The sequence below is a fragment of the Macrobrachium nipponense genome, chromosome 13, assembly GCF_015104395.2.
Source record: "Macrobrachium nipponense isolate FS-2020 chromosome 13, ASM1510439v2, whole genome shotgun sequence".
In the NCBI taxonomy this organism is placed as follows: Eukaryota; Metazoa; Arthropoda; class Malacostraca; order Decapoda; family Palaemonidae; genus Macrobrachium; species Macrobrachium nipponense.
Genome location: NC_087206.1, coordinates 79650973 through 79672462, shown reverse-complemented (window position 1 = coordinate 79672462; position 21490 = coordinate 79650973). Strand labels below are relative to the sequence as shown.

Genomic DNA, 21490 nt, shown 5'->3' with positions numbered 1-21490 from the left:
ATGCATGGCGGTATACGAAAACAAAATGCAAGTTTAAATCTATCAAAGAGATGAAATGTGCCACAGAACTAACAATGACGTTACATTTAGCGAAGTAAATTTAAAATAGAATGTAGAATTTATGCCAAAGGCCAAGCGCTGGGACCTTCGATGAGGTCATTCAGCGCTGAAAGGGAATATGAACGTAAGTATATTATTATTAAAGAAAGGAGTTTTACCAGTCCAATGAGTCAAACTTGACTCTCACAGGGCTGGCCCGAAAAAAATCGGGATATAAATAATTATAAAAAAAAAAATAAATAAATAAATAAATAAATAAATAAAATAAATAATATATATACATATATATCTATTTATCTTCAAATATAGTACTAAATCTAAGTGAAAAAATGAATGAATAAATAAATATATATATGAAATCTAAGCGATAAAAAGAATTAACTATATATTAAATCTACGTAATTAAAAAGAAATTAGTAATAAAATAAAAATCTTAGGTAAAAACTTAAATTCTATCAATTAAACGTGTATTCCTTAGAAAAGTTAAAATTCTAAAAAACAGAAAAACTACTAGATTCAGTTAAAATGTCAGAAAACGTTTTCCGGCCAAAACATATCTCTCTTTCTCGCTTAAAAACCCGACAAACAGAAAATATATGTTTAATAGATAAAAAAGTATCACACTCACTGCACATGAATAGTGCCGTGAGGTGTACACATTAAAAATCCATTGGTCAATCTCGTATGGCCAATTCTTAATCGAGTCAATATTACCTCAGTTTTTTTGTCGTATTGATTAGATGACTCCCATGGAGAAACAGTTGACTTTAATTGTCTTAATTTATTATTCTGAGATACGTTGCTCCACAATCTTTGCCCCTTTTCCATTGTAAATGTTTTTAATAAAGTTATGTAATCTCTAACGGGGAGATTAATATTCCGTTGAGGCAGGTTGACGGCTGTTTTAGCAGCAGTATCCGCTCTTTCATTTCCAACAACTCCTACATGAGCTGGGACCCAACATAATTCAATATCTACCCCTTCAAGATAAAAATTGTTTAAAAGTTCTTTAATCTTTAATACCAACAGGTTCTTATGTGAATAGCTTTTGAGGGCTTCTATGGCACTTCGTGAATCCGAGTAGATGATAAATTTTAAATTTAGTCTTTCTTCATGTGCTTTAACAATATTGATGGCTAGTAAAATGGCATATAGCTCGGAGGTGAATACTGAAGACTCTTTTGGCAATGATAACTGGCTCATTTTCTTCAAAGACACTGCAGCGCTTCCTACACCCACTGAAGATTTAGAGCCATCAGTGTATATGGCGTAGTGAGGACCTTTCCTTTGAATATGCTCTATGGCAATTTGTTGATGGTGACTCGGGGTATAGCTAAATTTCTTTGATAAATGAAAAAGATGAGAGCATATTCTTGTTTTTTTTCATGATCCAAGGTGGGGGGAAAAGAGATGGTTGAATGATGTTCATTTTGATATTTGTTGACTGCAACAGCCTATTTGCTCTAATGGGGAATGATGGCACATGATTATTTATATATCACTCTGAAAAAAAGAGCTTTTTTGTAGGAGAACTTGTAGACAGAATATTCAATGCACTCCGCATTGTTACAAAATCCCGATGCAACGACAAAGGGGGTTCTCCAATTTCACATAAAACCGAGAGATTTGGGGATGATCTAAACGCTCCACTACAAATTCTCAGGCCTCGAGTATGTATTGGATCTAAGTATAGTAAAATGGTCCCATTGGAAGGGACGCTGCAAAGAACCTCAAGTAATGCTTACAGTCCGCCGCAGCGAAGTCATTTTGTCCTGCTGGAAAGTTTTCCAGTTTCAATATGCTAACTTAAATTTTCTTATACAGGGCGTCCATAAAGTCCCAGTACCATTCTGAGCAATAAATACTTGTAATGGTACTGGGATTTTATGGACGCCCTGTATATTAGCGTCCTGACGTGACCTAACCTGACCTTTCAATGTGCCCTGCTCTTACGTGCCGTTGTCACAATCTTCCTTCTTTAGGACAAAGGTCAGAGACCTTCCCTTCTCCTGTTGCATTATTCAGCGAGTCAAGTTAGCTGCAAGGAGGAACGGTTCATTTACGTATGTGTGCACGCTTGTTTTTTGTGAGGAATTGCAAAAGTATGTATATGCAAAAGCAGACTTTCGGAAACTGTTTGCATATCGAGAAATGGTCTAAATGGAGCTAAGAAAAGCACACACGCAAAGAAACCGAAGTTTCACGAAACCCTTCAGAAGACAACATTGAAAAGAACACGTAAGAGCAAGGCACATTGGAAGGTCAGGTCAGGTCACGTCAGGTCGCTAATGTACAGGGTGTCCATAAAGTCTCAGGACCGTTACAAGTATCTATTGCTCAGAATGGTACTGGGACCTTATGGACACATTGAAAGGTCAGGTCAGGGCAGGTCGCGAATGTACAGGGTGTCCATAAAGTCCCAGGACCGTTGCAAGTATCTATTGCTCAGAATTGTACCGGGACTTTATGGACACATTGAAAGGTCAGGTCAGGTCACATCAGGTCGCGAATGTACAGGGTGTCCATAAAGTCCCTGGACCGTTACAAGTATCTATTACTCAGAATGGTACTGGGACTTTATGGACACATTGAAAGGTCAGGTCAGGTCACGTCAGGTCGCGAATGTACAGGGTGTCCATAAAGTCCCAGGACCGTATCAAGTATCTATTGCTCAGAATGGTACTGGGACTTTATGGACACATTGAAAGGTCAGGTCAGGTCACGTCAGGTCGCGAATGTACAGGGTGTCCATAAAGTCCCAGGACCGTTACAAGTATCTATTGCTCAGAATGGTACTGGGACTTTATGGACACATTGAAAGGTCAGGTCAGGTCGCGAATGTACAGGGTGTCCATAAAGTCCCAGGACCGTTATAAGTATCTATTGCTCAGAATGGTACTGGGACTTTATGGACACATCGAAAGGTCAGGTCAGGTCAGGTCAGGTCGCGAATGTACAGGGTGTCCATAAAGTCCCAGGACCGTTACAAGTATCTATTGCTCAGATTGGTACTGGGACTTTATGGACACCCTGTATAAGGAAATTCACCGTTGGCCAGCTGTAAATCTAGGTTACGGTGTTAAGGTTGTACGTAAACTGCAATCAGCGGCCGCATTAGGAATGGCTTGATAAAATTCAACTTGACCTATTTCACGACAACATCGAAGGAGTTACGAGTGCGTGTTTGGAAAACGATCAGGCACGAATTAGCATTCATTCGTCAAAATGAACTACGAAAACAACAACAAAAAAGGTGGGGGGGGGGGGGGCAACATTGAAAGTGAATACAAGAAGACCACGAGTTACCCACACCAAAAAGCCGACAGAGCATCCCAAAGTCCTGGGCAGGACCAGAGTCAAAGTATATGATATGCTTTGACGCTGGGCAGGACTACGATCATCAGGCCAGGCCGTTAGCTTGGTTGCAATCTCACGCTGCATAAATTTTTCTTCTTCTTTTTTTTATGAGATGGATAACATGACAGACGCAGCAGAAGACAAGCCTTGGAGCATCTTGAAACGTTTCCAAAGGGACGACTGGGGAGACTTTTGGATATTTCGTTTTCAATCAAGATACAAACGCTAGACGCTTCTTGTCGAGAGTATATAAAACTGCCAAGCGATGCATGCATTGGTCTCCCTCAGTTCTCATCTACGACACTAATACTGGTATTACTGGTAATAGTAATGATAGCAACCGTGGGGGAAAGAGGAGACAGTCATAATAAGTTCCCGCATCCATTACGACGCCGTAACCACAGTCTGACCCTTGAGATCGCAAATAGCCCAAGGAGAGAGAAAGAGAGAATCCGAGTTAATTCAGGAATTTCCTCCTGAAATTCAGACCCACACTCGAGATCTCGCCAGACTATCGTCCTTCATTGGAAGACCTTATATTCTTAACCGCAAGGAAATAAAAAAATAATAATAAATAAAGTGTGTTGGTATTTCCTCCTTAAGATGTGTTTATTCAAAGTGAAGGCGGTGGGTGGGGGGTGTGGATTCATTTGGTTTTGCAAGGAAAAATAGAGTAAAAGAATGTTTGAAATTTTAAGCCCAACGTACGGATTTATATACATGAAAGTGAATGTTATTAATAATATCATTATTACTATTATTTGCTAGGAGACCTTCATTAATACAGGTTTTATTGAAAATAATGTCTATTTCAGCAGCGTTTATTTTGTATAGAAGTTTCTCTATTCTTCATATTAGAGAAACTTCTATACAATATAATAATAAAAATAATAATAATAATACTGGTTTTATTAAAAGTAATGGCTATTTCAGCCACGGTTAGAAGAATAGAGAAACTGCTAATCAAAATAAACGCGGCTGAAATAACCATTATTTTCAATAAAACCTATAATAATAATAATAATAATAATAATAATAATAATAATAATAATAATAATAATAATAATAATAATAATAATAATAATATAGGTTTGATTGAAAAATAATGGCTATTTCAGCCATTATTTTCAATCAAACCTATACTATTATTATTATTATTATTATTATTATTATTATTATTATTATTATTATTATTATTGGTACGAATTTCAAGTCCAAACCGATCAAAGAACACATAAAAATGAGTTAACAAGGAGAGAGACAGACAGACAGACGACAGACAGACAGACAGACAGACAGACAGACAGGCAGAGACAGACAGACAGACAGACAGACAGACAGAGACAAACAGACAGACAAAGAGAGCCACGTATGCAAATGAAGATAAACGGATGCAAACACACCGAGCGACTACCGTAGAGGGATCTTGCATGAAAGCTGAAACCGAGGTCTAGAACGTCTGAAATATAATTTCTCCACGTTGGCCTTCAGCCACATGTCTGTTCTGGGAAGAGAGGGAAGGAAACCTACGTCACAACACCCTCGATATCACACTTGACCTTCACTCCTGGCCAAATAACCCTTGACATTGGAGCCCTGGTCTCTTGGGTAAATAATCGAGAGCCTTGAGGTGATCAGCTGATTGTGACAGTTCGAACTAAACAGCCACAACGAACTGGTAATAAAACCAATGGTTGAAAATGGAAATATTTATGGCAAGACTCGGCAAGTTTACCCGACATTCTCAATGGAGAAACGAATCCACAGTCGTGTATGGGTAAATATATATTTGAAGGTAAATGTATATAGAGAATTTTCGGGAATCTGTTCCGATTCCCCTTTTTGAAAGAGGGAATCGAGCAGATTCCCGAAAGCTATCTATATAGATTTACTGTCAAATATACATTTACCTATACATGACTGTGGATTTGTCTCCCCATTTCAAGACTCTTAGTACCATTAGTATTTTAATTTTTAATTTAAACAAAAGAACCTGACGGACGTCTTGTGGGGGGGCCATTAGAACCAAAATCACGTAGCAACCGGCCGTGAAAGGACCCCAAGATGCCATTCCTAGACTCCTGGGAGTCTGGAGTGGGCGAAGTTCAAACACTGGAAGCCGATGATGAGGATTCCAGGATACAATTCGACGAGAATATTAAGGTCTCAGACCAAAGAGCAGCCCAACCTAGACAGCGCTCTCGAGATGCGATGCATTCTTGCGACTGGAAACTGCTCTCTCTCTCTCTCTCTCTCTCTCTCTCTCTCTCTCTCTCTCTCTCTCTCTCTCTCTCTCTCGGTCAGTTGAGATTACTTTGGAACGGATTAGACCAGCGCGAAATCAGTAATTATTATTATATTCAGAAGATGAACCCTAATCATATGGAACAAGCCCACCACCAAAGGGGCCAATGACTTGGAATTCAAGAAGCCTCCTTATGAGGGTACGGTTTCGTGTGTTACAAATGGCGAATGCATTAATTCAGATGTGAACATGGCGGTGTTCTACGACACAAAACAAGGTATAACTGAAAGAGTACACTCAATCTTTAACGTGTATTTTTAAAATCAACATACGCGACTCAAATATATAATCTTTTCAATGAAAGTAAAATGTCTTTCGAAGGCGACATTTTGGAATATGTGAAATTAATCAAAGCTTATTTATCATTACAGCACCAAGGAACTTCAGGCGTTATAGGGAAGATGCAATGCATTATTACCATAATAAAAGTCAACGTGTATTTTAATATTTTACTCGCATCATTAATTTATTTATTAATTTGTTAATTTACCTGCTTTTTTCTCATAACTGATCTCCCCCTTTCTGTATATCCCATTACTTTCTGTTACTTCTTACGAATAATAATAATAATAATAATAATAATAATAATAATAATAATAATAATAATAATAATAAGGAGAGAGAGAGGAGTTCCGCAAGGCCTTTCGACTTCTTGTCCTTTACTCTGCTAAGTAAAGGACAAGGAGTCGAAAGACCTTGCAGCGGAACTCCATCGTTTCTCTTTCCTCCGTGGATTTTGTCTTTTTTTATACATCCATCACGTTCCATATTTTCGTGATTCAGTTATATACATATATGTATGTAAGTATGCATATAGATATATATATATATAATATATATCTATATATATATATATATATATAACCTCTGTGAGGACCCACAGAATCATTGTCCTTGGAAATCAAATCTTTCCAAGTTCTAAGTCGTAAAGCTCAGGTTGACGCTCAATAAGGCGGAACTGCTCATGAGCGTGTTGTGCCCCGTACATGCTATATATTAACCCCTATTAGTATTATCATCATTATTATTATTATTATTATTATTATTATTATTATTATTATTATTATTAAACATATTGCCGCTGCAGTAAGGTATAGAACTGCAGATGTTAACAATAACGTTTAACAGCATATTCTCTCTCTCTCTCTCTCTCTCTCTCTCTCTCTCTCTCTCTCTCTCTCATTAACCCCTAATATTATTATTATTATTTTTATTATTATTATCATTATTATCAAACATGTTGCCGCTGCAGCCAGGAATATAACTGCAGAGGTTAACAATGATGTTGAACAGCATATTCTCTCTCTTTCTCTCTCTCTCACATTAACCCCTAATATTATTATTATTTTTTATTATAATTATTATTATTATTATTATTATCAAACATGTTGCCGCTGCAGAGGTTAACACTAACGTTGAACAGCATATTCTCTCTCTCTCTCTCTCTCTCTCTCATTAACCCCTAATATTATTATTATGATTAATATTATTATTATCATCATTATCAAACATGTTGCCGCTGCAGCCAGGAATATAACTGCAGAGGTTAACAATGACGTTGAACAGCATATTCTCTCTCTCTCTCTCCCTTGGTATAATATTTCCCACCAAGAGCCAGATGTGTCCCAAGAGAGCTGGCTGTTTTCATTATTGTGTTCTCCCAGAGGCAATTAAAAGTTATCCAATCGTTCACACCCACACGAAGGCGACCCTGAGAACGGAGTATATAACATCTGTTGGTGTGACTTAGTCCTTCAGGAGAATGACTGGCTGTTCCTGCTACACACACACACACACACACATGCACAGAAGGTCAGTACCAACGATGTCTGAATAAACCGGAGGAAGCGCTTGGTACTGACCTGCCTGTCATTTTTCCTGGGGTATTCGCTTATATAATTAAGTCGCGTGCATCTACTGTGATTTTTTCTAAGCGTTATATATATATATATATATATATATATAGATAGGTATATATATAATTTCCCTGTATGGGAATTAGCAAGAATTTATAGGATGAGGTTGGAACCCAATGCCCTGACTAATCGACGTTAAAAGGTATCATGTGCAGACCGTCTTGCTGGTCACCCCTTCGGTCACTGATGTTACTCAGCGTTGCTGAATGGAGAAAGAGATCGCACACTGAGCTCAGCAGAGCACTGACCAAGGCAGATCAGATAGTCCACCAATGTTTATTTCTAAAGGGTATGATAGCTGATATATAATAGTATATATATATATATATATTAATATATATATATATAATATATATTATATATAGATATATATATAATTATATATATAATATATATATATATGTGTGTCTGTGTGTGTGTCGTGTGTGTGGTTACCCCAGCTTTACAATGACACAGTACAGTTTCCTCCATGATTCTGAAAACGCATTGGCTCATAAATGATTCACCTGAATTCACACATGTGTAAAATAATGATACTCGAAAGGGGCGGCGCACGTGTAAGAGGTAGGTGTAGAGGGGGAGGGGGCGGGGAGGGTGAATGAAGTAAAAGGTGGGGGAATTCTCTTGGAGTAGGACAAGGGAAAAGGGGGTTGGGGGTGGAGGAGAGGGACTAACGACAGTGTTCCCAGGGTTCATTCCTTCCGTCCCGTACCGCAGTGCAGAAAACACTACTAGTACAACTACAGCTACCCCCGAACCCAACACCTGAAAACTTCTCTCTCTCTTCCAAGTCACAACATTCCACGATTCCAGGCCGCCAGGGCGACGGCTGATGACCCTCACCACTCAGACACTCAGTCCACTCCAGGAGGGTTCCGTGGGCCGTGGCCTCTTGCTGCTGTTGCTGCTGACTGTCTTTTGCAGTTGCTGCACAGAGCACACTCAGTTCAGTTGCATCGCAGACGGCGGCATGAGTGAACACATCGGTGAGTGTCTCTGAGCTCTGCCTGGTTTCGGGCCCCACCCCACCCCTACCCCTACCAAGTGGCAATCTCTCTCTCTCTCTCTCTCTCTCTCTCTCTCTCTCTCTCCTGGGATAATGGAGATGTGCAGTAGGTTTAAAATAATCAATTTTATATTTCCTCCTATCTAGACATAAATCTCTCTCTCTCTCTCTCTCTCTCTCTCTCTCTCTCTTAGAGTATAGTGACTACGCAAGTTTTTAAGAGATTCGTATGCAGTGTTCAGTGATTTCCGGGGACGGGAAACACTTAGATAAAACGTTTCGTATGGGTACTACTTTTAAACGCGTTTTCGTTTCGCATTTTTAGGCTGGACAAGACTTCGTGTGTCGAGTTTGACTTTGAGTGACTGTGACGCGATTCTGCTATATCGTTTTAACTGTGATTATTGCATAGTTTCGTGACCGAACTTCTACGCCATCCAGAGCTTTCGATCGTTTATTATTATTATTTTCATTATTCAGAAGATGACTCCTATGAATATGGAAGAAGTTCACAGCAGGGGCCACTGACTTGAAATTCAAGCTTCCAAAGAATATTATGGTGTTCATTCGAAGGAAATAACAGAAGGCAACGAAGGGAAATACACTTCTTCGCAGGAGGGGGGGGAAGGGGGATACACTTCTTCACAGGTGAGGTCTCCCATAAAAACAAGCAATGGAAAAGAGAAGTCTTATTGTCGCCGAAGATTTATACTGTATTTAAACTAAAGAATATTATGGTGTTCATTCGAAGAAAATAACAGAAGGCAACGGCAGAAATACACTTCTTCACAGGTGAGGTCTCCCATACAAACAAGCAACGGAAAAGACGAAGTCTTATTGTCGTCGGAGATTTATACTTTGGCCATCTTTCAAAAAACTGTATCGCAACGAGTGCTTGCGGTGTCTTCTCGAGTTACTGTCGTGGCCACAGCGCTCTTAATGGGATGGAGTTGTCCCTTTCCTCCGCTGTTTTGTAAATATTGAAATCACTAAAGAGATATGTGCTCTTGTTTTCACGTATTGCACTTGTTGTTTATTACCTTCTGCCTTTTAAATTACTGCTTCATGTGATGTTTCCAACTTCATTTTTCTTGCATCGTCTATTATTACTTTTATTTTCCGCACGCCAGCAAGGACTCATACACAAATACACAGTATATACATGCATATATATATACATTATATATATTTGTATGTATGTCTATATATATATATATATATATATATATATATATATATATGTATATGTAAATACAATGTATGTACGTATTTGTGTGTAAATACATAAACACAATATATTAATACATTCACCGTCCACTGGGAATGACACGCGCCAAACTTAATACAAAAAGACATCTTTGCACGATGGCGACAGTTATGTTATCCATCCAGCTATCAATATAAAAGAAAGTACAGAATATACCACACACACACACACACACACACACACACACACACATATATATATATATATATATATATATATATATGTATGTATATATATACATACATATATATATATATATATAATACACATACATACATATATATATATATATATATATATATATATATATAAATATATAGTGTTGTTATCCATTCAGCTATCAATATAAAAGAAAGTACAAAATATACCATATATATAATATAGGTGTGTGAATATGCGCGTGACACTGAAAAAGATTCCATGGCAGCATATGAATCATAAGTAAGAATATAACCGGGTGGTTCGAGTTTATGTGGTTAAATCCGAAAAGAAACGTGTAATGTTCTAACGTCACCACTACCAGACATTAGTTTTAAAGCCTGTGAATCGTTATAGCCACTACCGAATAAACAGCAGAGACAGACGATCAGTATTAATCAGCGACTCTAAAGCGCTTAACATGCACACTTTACGACCAGCAGTATTCCACAGTCATTAATCAGGGGAACTGAATGTCTTGCGACGCCATTTCACGGCACTCTATCAACTATACCTCTCAGTTCGTGTACTTCCACTCCCTCCAGATGAACTGAAGGATAGTTTCGATATTGTTTGATGAAAGATTGTACAGATAGTATATACTTGTGTTACGATGAATAATAATTCTACTGTTACTGGCGATGAAAGCCACAGTGGAGCAATTGTAAAAATATGTATATATATATAATATATATATATATATATATATAATCTATATATATATATAGATATATATATATCTATAATATATAATATTATATATATATACAAAGGTGCGTTAAATCGTAGACCATCCGTGACGTGGATGTGCCAAGGAATTATTTTCACAACGTCTAACCTTTCCTACTTTATATTCCTTTGATATTATTCTACCTTTCATAAATCTGTTTATTTCAACTGCAGGCTGCCATGAAAGATAAAGTAAAAATAATGCTTTTTACAGTTATTGTTTATCGTGAAGTGAAAAACAAGACCCGAATTATGATGCTAACAATAATCAATTACTCGAATGTCACACTAACTATACTCGGTTTTTTTCCATCTGTCCATCCGCCTGTGGTGTTTGCGTATGGTAACACTGCGTTCCGGGCTTTAGATAGTTGCATTCAGCTTACATTCAACAACAATAATAATATCCTATTTCGAACATTAACGGTGTAATTCGCATACAGTAAATTATTGAAACACTTTTCAGTTGCAAATGTACCCAGATATCCTTTTATTTACCTAAAACTTACACATAGCGTAACTATTAAAAGCCCGGGACGCTGTGTTACCATGCGAAAACACCACAGGTGGATGGACAGATGGAAAAAAACAGAGTATAGTGCGTACATTACGTAAAATCTAGGATAATTTGATTCCATTCTATACAGAGGTCCCTGACACAGAATGGAATAAAGTAATGTAGAGAACTCCATGATAATAAGCTATTGAAGAGACAATAAAGCTGTTAAATTGAATAAAATTAATTTCCTCGTATTTAATAGCTAGCCAATGCTGTTTTTCACGTTGCGAATCAACTCAGTCACTTCCTGGTAAAAATATACGCATTTCTCGATAACCATTTCATAATATGCCGTTGTTAGCGTGCTGATAATTTCCACCTCTCTCTCTCTCTCTCTCTCTCTCTCTCTCTCTCTCTCTCTCTCTCTCTCTCTCTCTCTCCTTACCGGGACCCCCCAACGACGCATTCGCACGAACACACTTGCCATTCCTCCCTCGCGTGGAAGCTTGCAATGATGCAGAGGTCATGCAGTCTTCATCGTGTGTTTAATTTGCAGCTAATGCGAAACGCGAAAAACAAAATTGTCCATTCCAGCACTTTTCACTGCTTCCGTTTGTAAACATATGAAAACCCGATCTCGAACATCGCGAGAAAACATGACAGGAAATAGTTTCTGGGGCAGAAAGGTTTCAGGGAATGTTTTCTGCTACAGAAAGGTTTCTGGGACATAAGGGTTTCAGGGACAGAAGAGTTTCAGGAAATGGTTATTGGGACAGTAAAGTTTCAGGGACAGTAGGGTTTTATGAAATGATTTCGGGGACAGGAAGGTTTCAGGAATGGTTTCTGCGACATATAGGTTTCAGGAAATGATTTCGGGGACAGGAAGGTTTCAGGAATGGTTTCTGCGACATATAGCTTTCAGGAAATTGTTTCTGGGACAGAAAGGTTTCAGGAAATGGTTTCTGGGACAGAAAGGTTTCAGGAAATGGTTTCTGGGACAGAAAGGTTTCAGGAAACGGTTTCTGGGGCAGAGAGGTTTCAAGAAATTATTTCTGGGACAAAAAATTTTCAGGAAACGGTTTCTGGGGCAGAGAGGTTTCAAGAAATTATTTCTGGGACAAAAAATTTTCAGGAAACGGTTTCTGGGGCAGAGAGGTTTCAAGAAATTATTTCTGGGACAAAAAGGTTTCAGGAAACGGTTTCTGGGACAGAAAGGTTTCAGGAAACGGTTTCTGGGACAGAAAGGTTTCAAGAAATTATTTCTGGGACAAAAAGGTTTCAGGAAATTATTTCTGGGTCAAAAAGGTTTCAGGAAATGGTTTCTGGGACAGAAAGGTTTCAGGAAATGGTTTTTGGGACAGAAGGGTTTCAGGAAATTGTTTCTGGGATAGAAAGGTTTCAGGAAATGGTTTTTGGGACAGAAGGGTAACAAGAAATTGTTTCTGGGATAGAAAGGTTTCAGGAATCGGTTTCTGGGACAGAAAGGTTTCAGGAAATAGTTTCAAATGGTTTCTGGGACAGAAGGATTTCAGTAAATTGTTTCTGGGATAGAAAGGTTTCAGAAAACGGTTTCTGGGACAGAAGGATTTCAGGAAACGGTTTCTGGGACAAAAAGGTTTCAAGAAACGGTTTCTGGGACAGATAGGTTTCAGGAAACGGTTTCTGGGACAAAAAGGTTTCAGGAAACGGTTTCTGGGACAAAATGGTTTCAAGAAATGGTTTCTGGGACAGAAAGGTTTCAAGAAACGGTTTCAAGAAATTATTTCTGGGACAATAAAGTTTCAGGAAATTATTTCTGGGACAAAAAGGTTTCAGGAAATGGTTTCTGGGACAAAAAGGTTTCAAGAAATTATTTCTGGTACAAAAAAGTTTCAGGAAATTATTTCTGGGACAAAAAGGTTTCAGGAAATGGTTTCTGGGACAGAAAGGTTCCATAAAGGTTTCAGGAAACGGTTTCTGGGACAGAAAGGTCTCTGGGACCGAAAGGTTTCAAGAAATTATTTCTGGGACAAAAAGGTTACATGAAATGGTTTCTGGGACAGAAAGGTTTCGGGAAATGGTTTCTGGGACAGAAAGGTCTCTGGGACAGAAAGGTTTCAAGAAATGGTCTCTGGGACAGAAAGGTTTCAGGAAATGGTTTCTGGGACATTGAATAGGGCCACATTCACTAATAAATCCGTCATTTTTCATTCCGAGGCGATTCCGTGAAATAATAATAATAATAATAATAGCAGCGCCTTTGCGTGGTATGGAAGATTACTAAATGTTTGGACGTATTTGGGGGGGGTGGCCGGTTGTTGAAGTTTGCGGACCTGTTACCTGGAATGTAGATGGAAAGCGTCAGAAGAGATTTCCCTCTTTTTTTTTTTTTTTATTAATGAGTCAGCCATGAGGGAAGGGTGCGGGGGATAGAGTTGGCAGTCCTATTCACTGGAACGTAGTTGGAATGAACCACAAGAGATTTTATCAAATCTTTTAATTAATGGGAAGACAACTAGCAGATAACAGGCCACACTGCACATCAGCATTTCTAAGTAATTAAATAGATTTATTACATCAAATTAACACTTCATCCTAATGACAGTTCACCTTGAAAGTAAATCTCTCGGAAGAGAGGAACAACAACAAGTTTACGCTAATCCATTTAACAGAATCGATACACTGGCGAGTCACTAAAAGCAAAAAGCTTGTCGCCAATGGCCGTTTCATCCATGTATACTCATGTTACGTGTGTGTATGTGTGTATTATACATAATACATACATACATAAATATATATGTATATATGTACATATACTATATACATACTATATATATATATATATATATATATATATATATATATATATATATATCCCATTGACCTCTTTTTCCACAATAAGAAATTTAGATGAGGAAAGTTGATGTGCCAAATTATTATTATTATTATTATTATTATTATTATTATTATTATTATTATTATTATTATTATTATTATTATTATTCGAAGATGAACCTTATTCACACGGCCACTGACTTCAAATTCTAGAAGCTTCCAAAGAATATTATAATGTTCACTCGAAAAAGAAGTAACAAAATGCAAAAGTGACAAATACCGTTATTATAAAAACAGATAAATGAACAAATTGATAAATAAATAAAAATGTAAGTAAAATGTTAAAATTGTGTATATTTTACAAAGTTGAGTTCTACTGGCTTCAGACAGGTGATTCTCCTAGACCGGAAATGAGGAGAAATTCATGAAGTTCGTGAACTTCCTCTAACTGAGGATGCATCTGGAGAAAAATAAATTAATGCCCCATATTCAGAAAACTTCCACATCATTAGCTACTTCATTAGATTGTATCTATCTTCATCAGTAATGCGTCAAAACCACTACACACACACACACACACAATATATATATATATATATATATATATATATATATATATATATATATATATATATGTGTGTGTGTGTGTGTGTGTATATATATATGATCATATATATATATATATATATATATATATATATATAGATATGTATATGTATATGATATATATATAATATTATATTATATTATATTGTATGTATTATATGATGTATATATATATATATATAAAGTATCATAAAATGTATTAAATCAAAACACTCAACTGTAAATAAGTATAAGATATAATTGATGTACACCTAATGAACTAACTGACCCCATTAAAGTTAAAAATAAAAATATACCCAGGCCTGTGTATGTGTATAAGTGTACGCATATATCCGTTTCACACTCAGTAATCCTCCCCATCTCCACTGCCCTTCCGCAGGTGTGTCCTACAAAGTTCCTCCGAGCTGTTCCCCGCTGAGCCTCGGCTCGCCCACCACCATGACCTACGACGACGATCACGTGACCTCCCCCCTGTGCGAATTGGCGCTGGGGACCATCGTGGAAGCCAAAGAAGGCTCCAACAGCAGCGTCAGCGGAGAGAGCGAGACCGAGTCTTGCACTTCCGAGCCGCCGGAACCGCCCCTGCCCACGACTACGACTTCTCTCTTGAAGAAGGTGAGTTTTTAGGGTGTTCGATGATGAGCCGTTGCAAAGGCAGAGATCCCTAAATACTACTAATAATGTTATATCGACTCAAAATCGCGTCGCCGCCATTTCAGAAGAAGGTGAGTTTTGTAGGGGGGTTCGATGATGAGCCGTTGCAAAGATAAAATCCCTTAATACTACTATTAATGTTATATCGACTCAAGAAGGTGAGTTTTGTAGGGGGTTCGATGGTGAGCCGCTGCAAAGGCAACGCTCTCGTTATACTACTACTACTATTGCTATGTCAATCAAACATCTCCCGAGCTTCGTCGCCATTGCAAATATATAGACACATGATCAATATTCACCCATTTTTCGTACATGTAAACGTTTACACACAGACCACCGTACCATAGTTTGTTGTGCGTGTACATGCATACAAAATCCATATTTATTTACACATACAGACACGTGATCAACAATCACACACTCACGATCGAAATTCACACATTTTTCATGTGTAGACGTTTACACAAAGACACCCGCGCTTTAATTTCTTGTGTATGTAAATACACCCAAAAACTAGTATTTATTCATACATACAGACATACGATCAGCTTCCACAACATTTTCCATATGAGATCAAAATTCACATATTTTCCAAATATGTTAATTTTACGCATATACATCCATAAATTAATGTGTTGCGCATGTAAATGCATACGAAAGCTAGTAGTTATTTACGCATATGACTACATGATCAATATTCATATATTTCCATTTATGATCAATATTCACACGTTTTCAAAAAGTGTAAAAGTCTGCACACAGACATCCGTGCTTAAATTTGTTGTGCATGTAAATGCACAAAAAATAGTATTTATTTACATATATAGACACCCACATAAATATAAAAGATACATGGCGTAAGTATGAATTTATGTATCAATCCGACACCATACAGATGAAATTGATTGATTGATTGATTATGGCTGGTAAATCTGGTGTTACAACCTATAGGTTATTGACGCACATATGAAATACGTTTGTGCGGACATGTCTACTCAAATGAAGACGAGAAACTTTTTTTTAATACAAGATTTAAAAAAACAGTAAGAGGGTTAACCTTGAAGCCAACCACTAAACCAACTGATGCAATTTAAAACCTGGAAGAATGGAATCAATCAGAAAAATAAAGAAGTGTCCGGTATCCGTAATCTTTTTTTTTTTACTGTAACTGTGATCTGCCCAAACGAGTTGAATTTTATATCTATCTTTATTTTTCAAACAGGATATTGCTGTGAAGGTTACGGAAAGCGGAGAGACACCCAGGGTGCATCCAGACATTGACGGGGGATGGGCGTGGGTCGTTTTCGTGGCTATGTTTTGCATCTTCTCCATTACAGCAGGTAAGTTGATTCCTTCTCGTTATTCAAGCACAACCTATTCGACATTAAAACATACACACACAAAGAGGATATACTCGTATATACTGGATACAGTTGCATGTATGTATACAATACCATGTAAAAAGGAAGAAAAAAAAAAGATATAGCATTTAGGCCAAAGCCCAAGCGCTGGGACCTACTATGATGAGGTCATTCAGATAGAAGAAAGAGAATATTAACAGAGGTAAACTAAATTGAACGAAAGGGGGTTGTGGCAGCTAAGGACCTAAGGAAGGGACGCAGCAAAGAACCTTGAGTAATGCCTACAGTGCACCGTATGATGTGCACTGACGGCGCTAATCCCGCACGGGGTATAGTAACATATATTCACACTGGAATATTGAGTAAAAAAAAAAATAGCCGATTACTGTGAAATTACCATAAATAACACCAAAAAGGAATGCTACAGACACGCACGCATAGACGCACTTAAGAAACACGCAGTCACGCTTGAATATTTAGCCAAAATGACAGTATCGAAATAACCACGCATGACTTACACCCAAAGGGAATTATCCATCAACTATGTGCGTGTCTTGACCCGGAATCGCACATAAACGTCCTTTATGTGGCCAGTACATGGGAGAATTGACTTGAAGGATTAAGTGCACTCGTTCATTATCTCTCACGTGCCAACTATAAAAGGCCCCGTGGGTTCGGACCCTGATCAGGGTAGGTGTACTTATTATATATACAGTAATTTCACTTTGGTCTAAGTTACTCCCAGTTGTGGCTTCAAGTATAAGAGTATGATAGACTATGGATTAAAATAGTGATAAATTATATACTTGACGCATATCCACTCTCTCACACACAATATATATCATATAAATATATATATATATATATATATATCTATATATATATATTATATATATATATATATATATAACTTGATCACGAAGTATATAAAACGTGATGCTATGTATAAATAAAGTTTTTTTTTTGCGATATTTTGATCATTATGAATGACGACAATTTCCATCAATATGAGTTGAATTGAATCTAGAATTTGGGCCAAAGGACAAGCACTGGGACCTATGAGGCCATTCAGCGCTGAAATGGAAATTGTCAGTGAAAAGGTTTGAAAGGTGTAACAGGACGAAAACCTCAAAGCAGTTGCGCTATGAACCAGGTGTTAGGCGAGGGTGGAAAGTAAGATCGAAGAAAGACAATATGAAAGGAGGTACAATTAAAGGAACGAAAGTGGTCGCAGCTAGGGGGCCGAAGGCACGCTGCAAAGAACCTTAAGTAATGCCTACAGTGCACCGCATGAGGTCTACTGATGGCACTTCTTCCCTACTGGGAATATGAGTGGAAGTCATCTCAGGAGAATAACAGGACATTCGAAAAGGTAGTAAAAAAAATACATAAATGAAATAAATAAGCGCCCAAGTCTTGAAATATGAAAATAAAACCGAAGTGTTAAAGGAAATATTGTTAATACCTTACAAAGCTGGAACTAATTTTCGTGTACAATACTCATCAACCTATACATATGTACACACACATGAATATAGCTGTATACGCATACATTTACAGAGACGTGCAAAGGTATGCATGTATAACTGAATCACGAAAATTTGGAACATGATGAATATATAAATAAAGGCAAAAAGCCACGAGGGAAAGTGAAACAAGGCCTTTCGACTTCTTGTCCTTTCTAAGCATGTATGGAACTATTTCGGTAGTGTATGAGTTACATAACTGTAGAGTCAGTGAAGGCCAAAAAGGTCAGTATACGATAATAGATTCACATCAACCCAGCATCTGATGTCTAGGCCAGTCCCTTACGACGCTCCTGATTGGCTGTTGATAAGTCAGTCACAGGGCTGGAAACTCTCAGTCTCTCGAGAGAGTTCACATAGGCAGGATGTACGTTCCACCTTTCCTGAGGGATACGTCTTTCAAAAGTATCCCTCAGGAGAGGTGAACACACATCCTGCCTATGTGAACTCACTCGAGAGAAACTGAGAGTTTCCAGCCCTGTGATTGGCTTATCAACAGCCAATCAGGAGCCTCGTGAGGGACTGGGCTAGACATCAGATGCACGGTTGATGTGAATCTACTATAGTCCATCATCATGACCAATGTTAATGCACAATAAATGTATCCTTTTCATAAGTTTTACATTATGAATTAAATATCTTCATTCTTATTAGAATATTCTGTGTCATAGGTTTTTCTTTCATTATGAATTAAATATCTTCATTAGTATCAGAATATTCTGTACCCTATGAATACAAATAGAATAGAATACAAAAAAAAATAATATAATATTTTTTAGTTATGATGCACTGAATCGTATATGCAATTAACTGATTTTACAATTATAAATTTAACTGAATAAAAAAATGATATATAATCAATGAAAATTACAGATAGCGCTCTTACATTGCGTAATCAGGGAAATGTTTTGGCTTCTTTGAATGCAGGTCTGCTATATGCCACTGGATTGTACTACGTTAAAATGCTCGACGAATACGAACAACCCCGTTCCTACACTGCATGGCTTGGGTCCTTGGTCAACGCCTTCTTCATGCTTGGAGGTAAGAAGACCAGTATATGTACATACGTATATACCTGTATGTTTGTCTGTATGGTGATTTTACGTTGCATGGAACCAGTGGTTATTCTGCAGCGGGACCAACGCTTGACGTGACTTCCGAACATCTATCACCAGAAATACACAACTCTTACCCCAGAGTGGAATGCCCGAGAACCAAATATACCTGTAAATACAACGGTATATATATATATATATATATATATATATATATATATATATATATATATATACACATTATATATATTTAATAAAAGGAGCCCATAAAAACGCCAAAATATAGAAAGTAAGTATACTACTATATTCCAGAGACTGCTGTCTCTCTCTTCTGGTAGATTAATGAATAGCAGTCTCTGAAATATAGTAGTACTTACTTTCTATTTTTTGGCGTTTCCATGGGCTCCTTTTATTAGCTGGAATTCTGTTGTAACAGAACGTTTATACCATTCATTATATATATATATATATATATATCTATATATATTATATATATATATATATATATATATAGTGTGTGTTTGACTTTAAATCACGAAAAAGGTAAAAACGTGATGGTTTAATACGATCAAGTTACAGACATGAAGGAAAAGAGAAAGCTAAGTACTGTCCTCTTATTACCATGTCTTGATAATAAGCATCTCAGTTGCTTCACTTTATATATATATATATTATATATATATATATATATATATATATATATATGTGTGTGTGTGTGTGTGTGTGTGTGTGTGTGTGTTATTGGTTTCATTTTATGAACCGTTAATTATCTATTTCTATTACTAGTGTTTGATAGGGTATTTTGCAAAAATTAGATATAAAATGACAATCATGAACAGAGAAATCTAGGACAAGATGTAATGATAGCTTTCGAATACAAAAAAATAATATATATACTGAAGTTGACGATAAGATTAAGTGTTACCAAATATAACGCTGACATCATTAAGTGCAGCGTTATCAGTGCTCAGCGAAGCAAGGAGTTTAACCTTGACTCCAAACGCTGCATGTCTGTTAAGGGTTGGCAACTACATTATTTTTCACTTTGGGAAAGCATATATAACTATAAGAAGAGATTCTTCGTCTACATATAACACTCTAGTATCTATTTCTCAAGATCAACAATCATATTACTATAGCTGGTTCACTTAAGGTAGATTCTTGGGTGAGCCCTATAGCCTACGAGACGTTGGTTTGGTGGCCGCTGATTGGCTGGGACCTGCCCACCTCCCGGTAGCAGCCAATCAGCGGAAGCCAAACACATGTCTCGTAAGCATAGGGCTCATCCAAAAATGTACCTTAAGTGGACCAGCTATAGTAAGGACTATAAGCAACAAAAGACCCACAATACTCTAACTCAAGGCTCACTAGAAATGTGAAAATGCCATTCACACTCTGAATGAATTATTAGACAAAAGGTAGCTGCTATTTACAAATTAATTCACAGTAAAAAAGAGTACACCCTCAACATAACGCCAGTCTTCACACTTGTTTTTCCAAGTAAAGTGGATGGCATAATTTACGCCATACCCTCCGGTACCAACTATCTTATAAAAATAAAATAGTAACTGCAAGGAAAGACAGGCGTACCATAGGCCTGCTGTCAGCACCATCCTAAAATGCTTTATTCTGTGTTATTGTTCATGAAAAATGTCTGAGTATTACAAAGAAATTTCACTTAAAAAGTTAGTTCAGGCTCCATAGAACACAGCTGTTCATACACTTTGTGTAGGAAAGAGAATGAGGGTTACCCACTACAAATATATTTTAAGTCGCTTCAAAAGGTTAAAGTCCTCAAATAACATACTACTACTTCGCAGGTCCCGTGAGCTCAGCTTTCATCCAACGTTTCGGCTGTCGGGCATCTCTCATGTTCGGCTCCGTGGTGACATCAATAGGCTACATCTGCTCCGCGTTCACCAACTCCCTGGAGCTGCTCTTCGTCACCTATGGCGTCGTAGTAGGTGAGTGAACGCGCGACAGGGTCAAGATTTTCTCGAGAATTTTGACACCATGTCATCAGTCAGTCAGCCCCTTCAGTGCTGTTCTCCTCGCTCATTCATTTATTTTGCCACATTTGTCTTATACATGTGGAATAGGAATGATTAACTGTCTCATAGAAGTATTGAAACCCTCC

At 37.4% G+C, this 21490-nt stretch overlaps 1 protein-coding gene across 3 annotated transcripts in view; it reads left to right on the top strand.

Moving 5' to 3' along the window:
• The window catches only part of LOC135225890 (uncharacterized), an 81240-nt gene that overhangs the window by 46522 nt on the left and 13228 nt on the right, over nucleotides 1–21490 (top strand). For 2 of the 3 annotated variants that reach the window (XM_064265468.1, XM_064265469.1), the window contains exons 2-5: nucleotides 15137–15372; nucleotides 16634–16751; nucleotides 19226–19339; nucleotides 21174–21317. In XM_064265468.1, coding sequence (XP_064121538.1) covers nucleotides 15196–15372; nucleotides 16634–16751; nucleotides 19226–19339; nucleotides 21174–21317 — 553 coding nt within the window. In that variant the 5' untranslated portion in view covers nucleotides 15137–15195. Of the gene's footprint in view, nucleotides 1–8385; nucleotides 8625–15136; nucleotides 15373–16633; nucleotides 16752–19225; nucleotides 19340–21173; nucleotides 21318–21490 lie in introns of those variants that run through there. The other variant, XM_064265467.1, reaches the window with a different exon arrangement.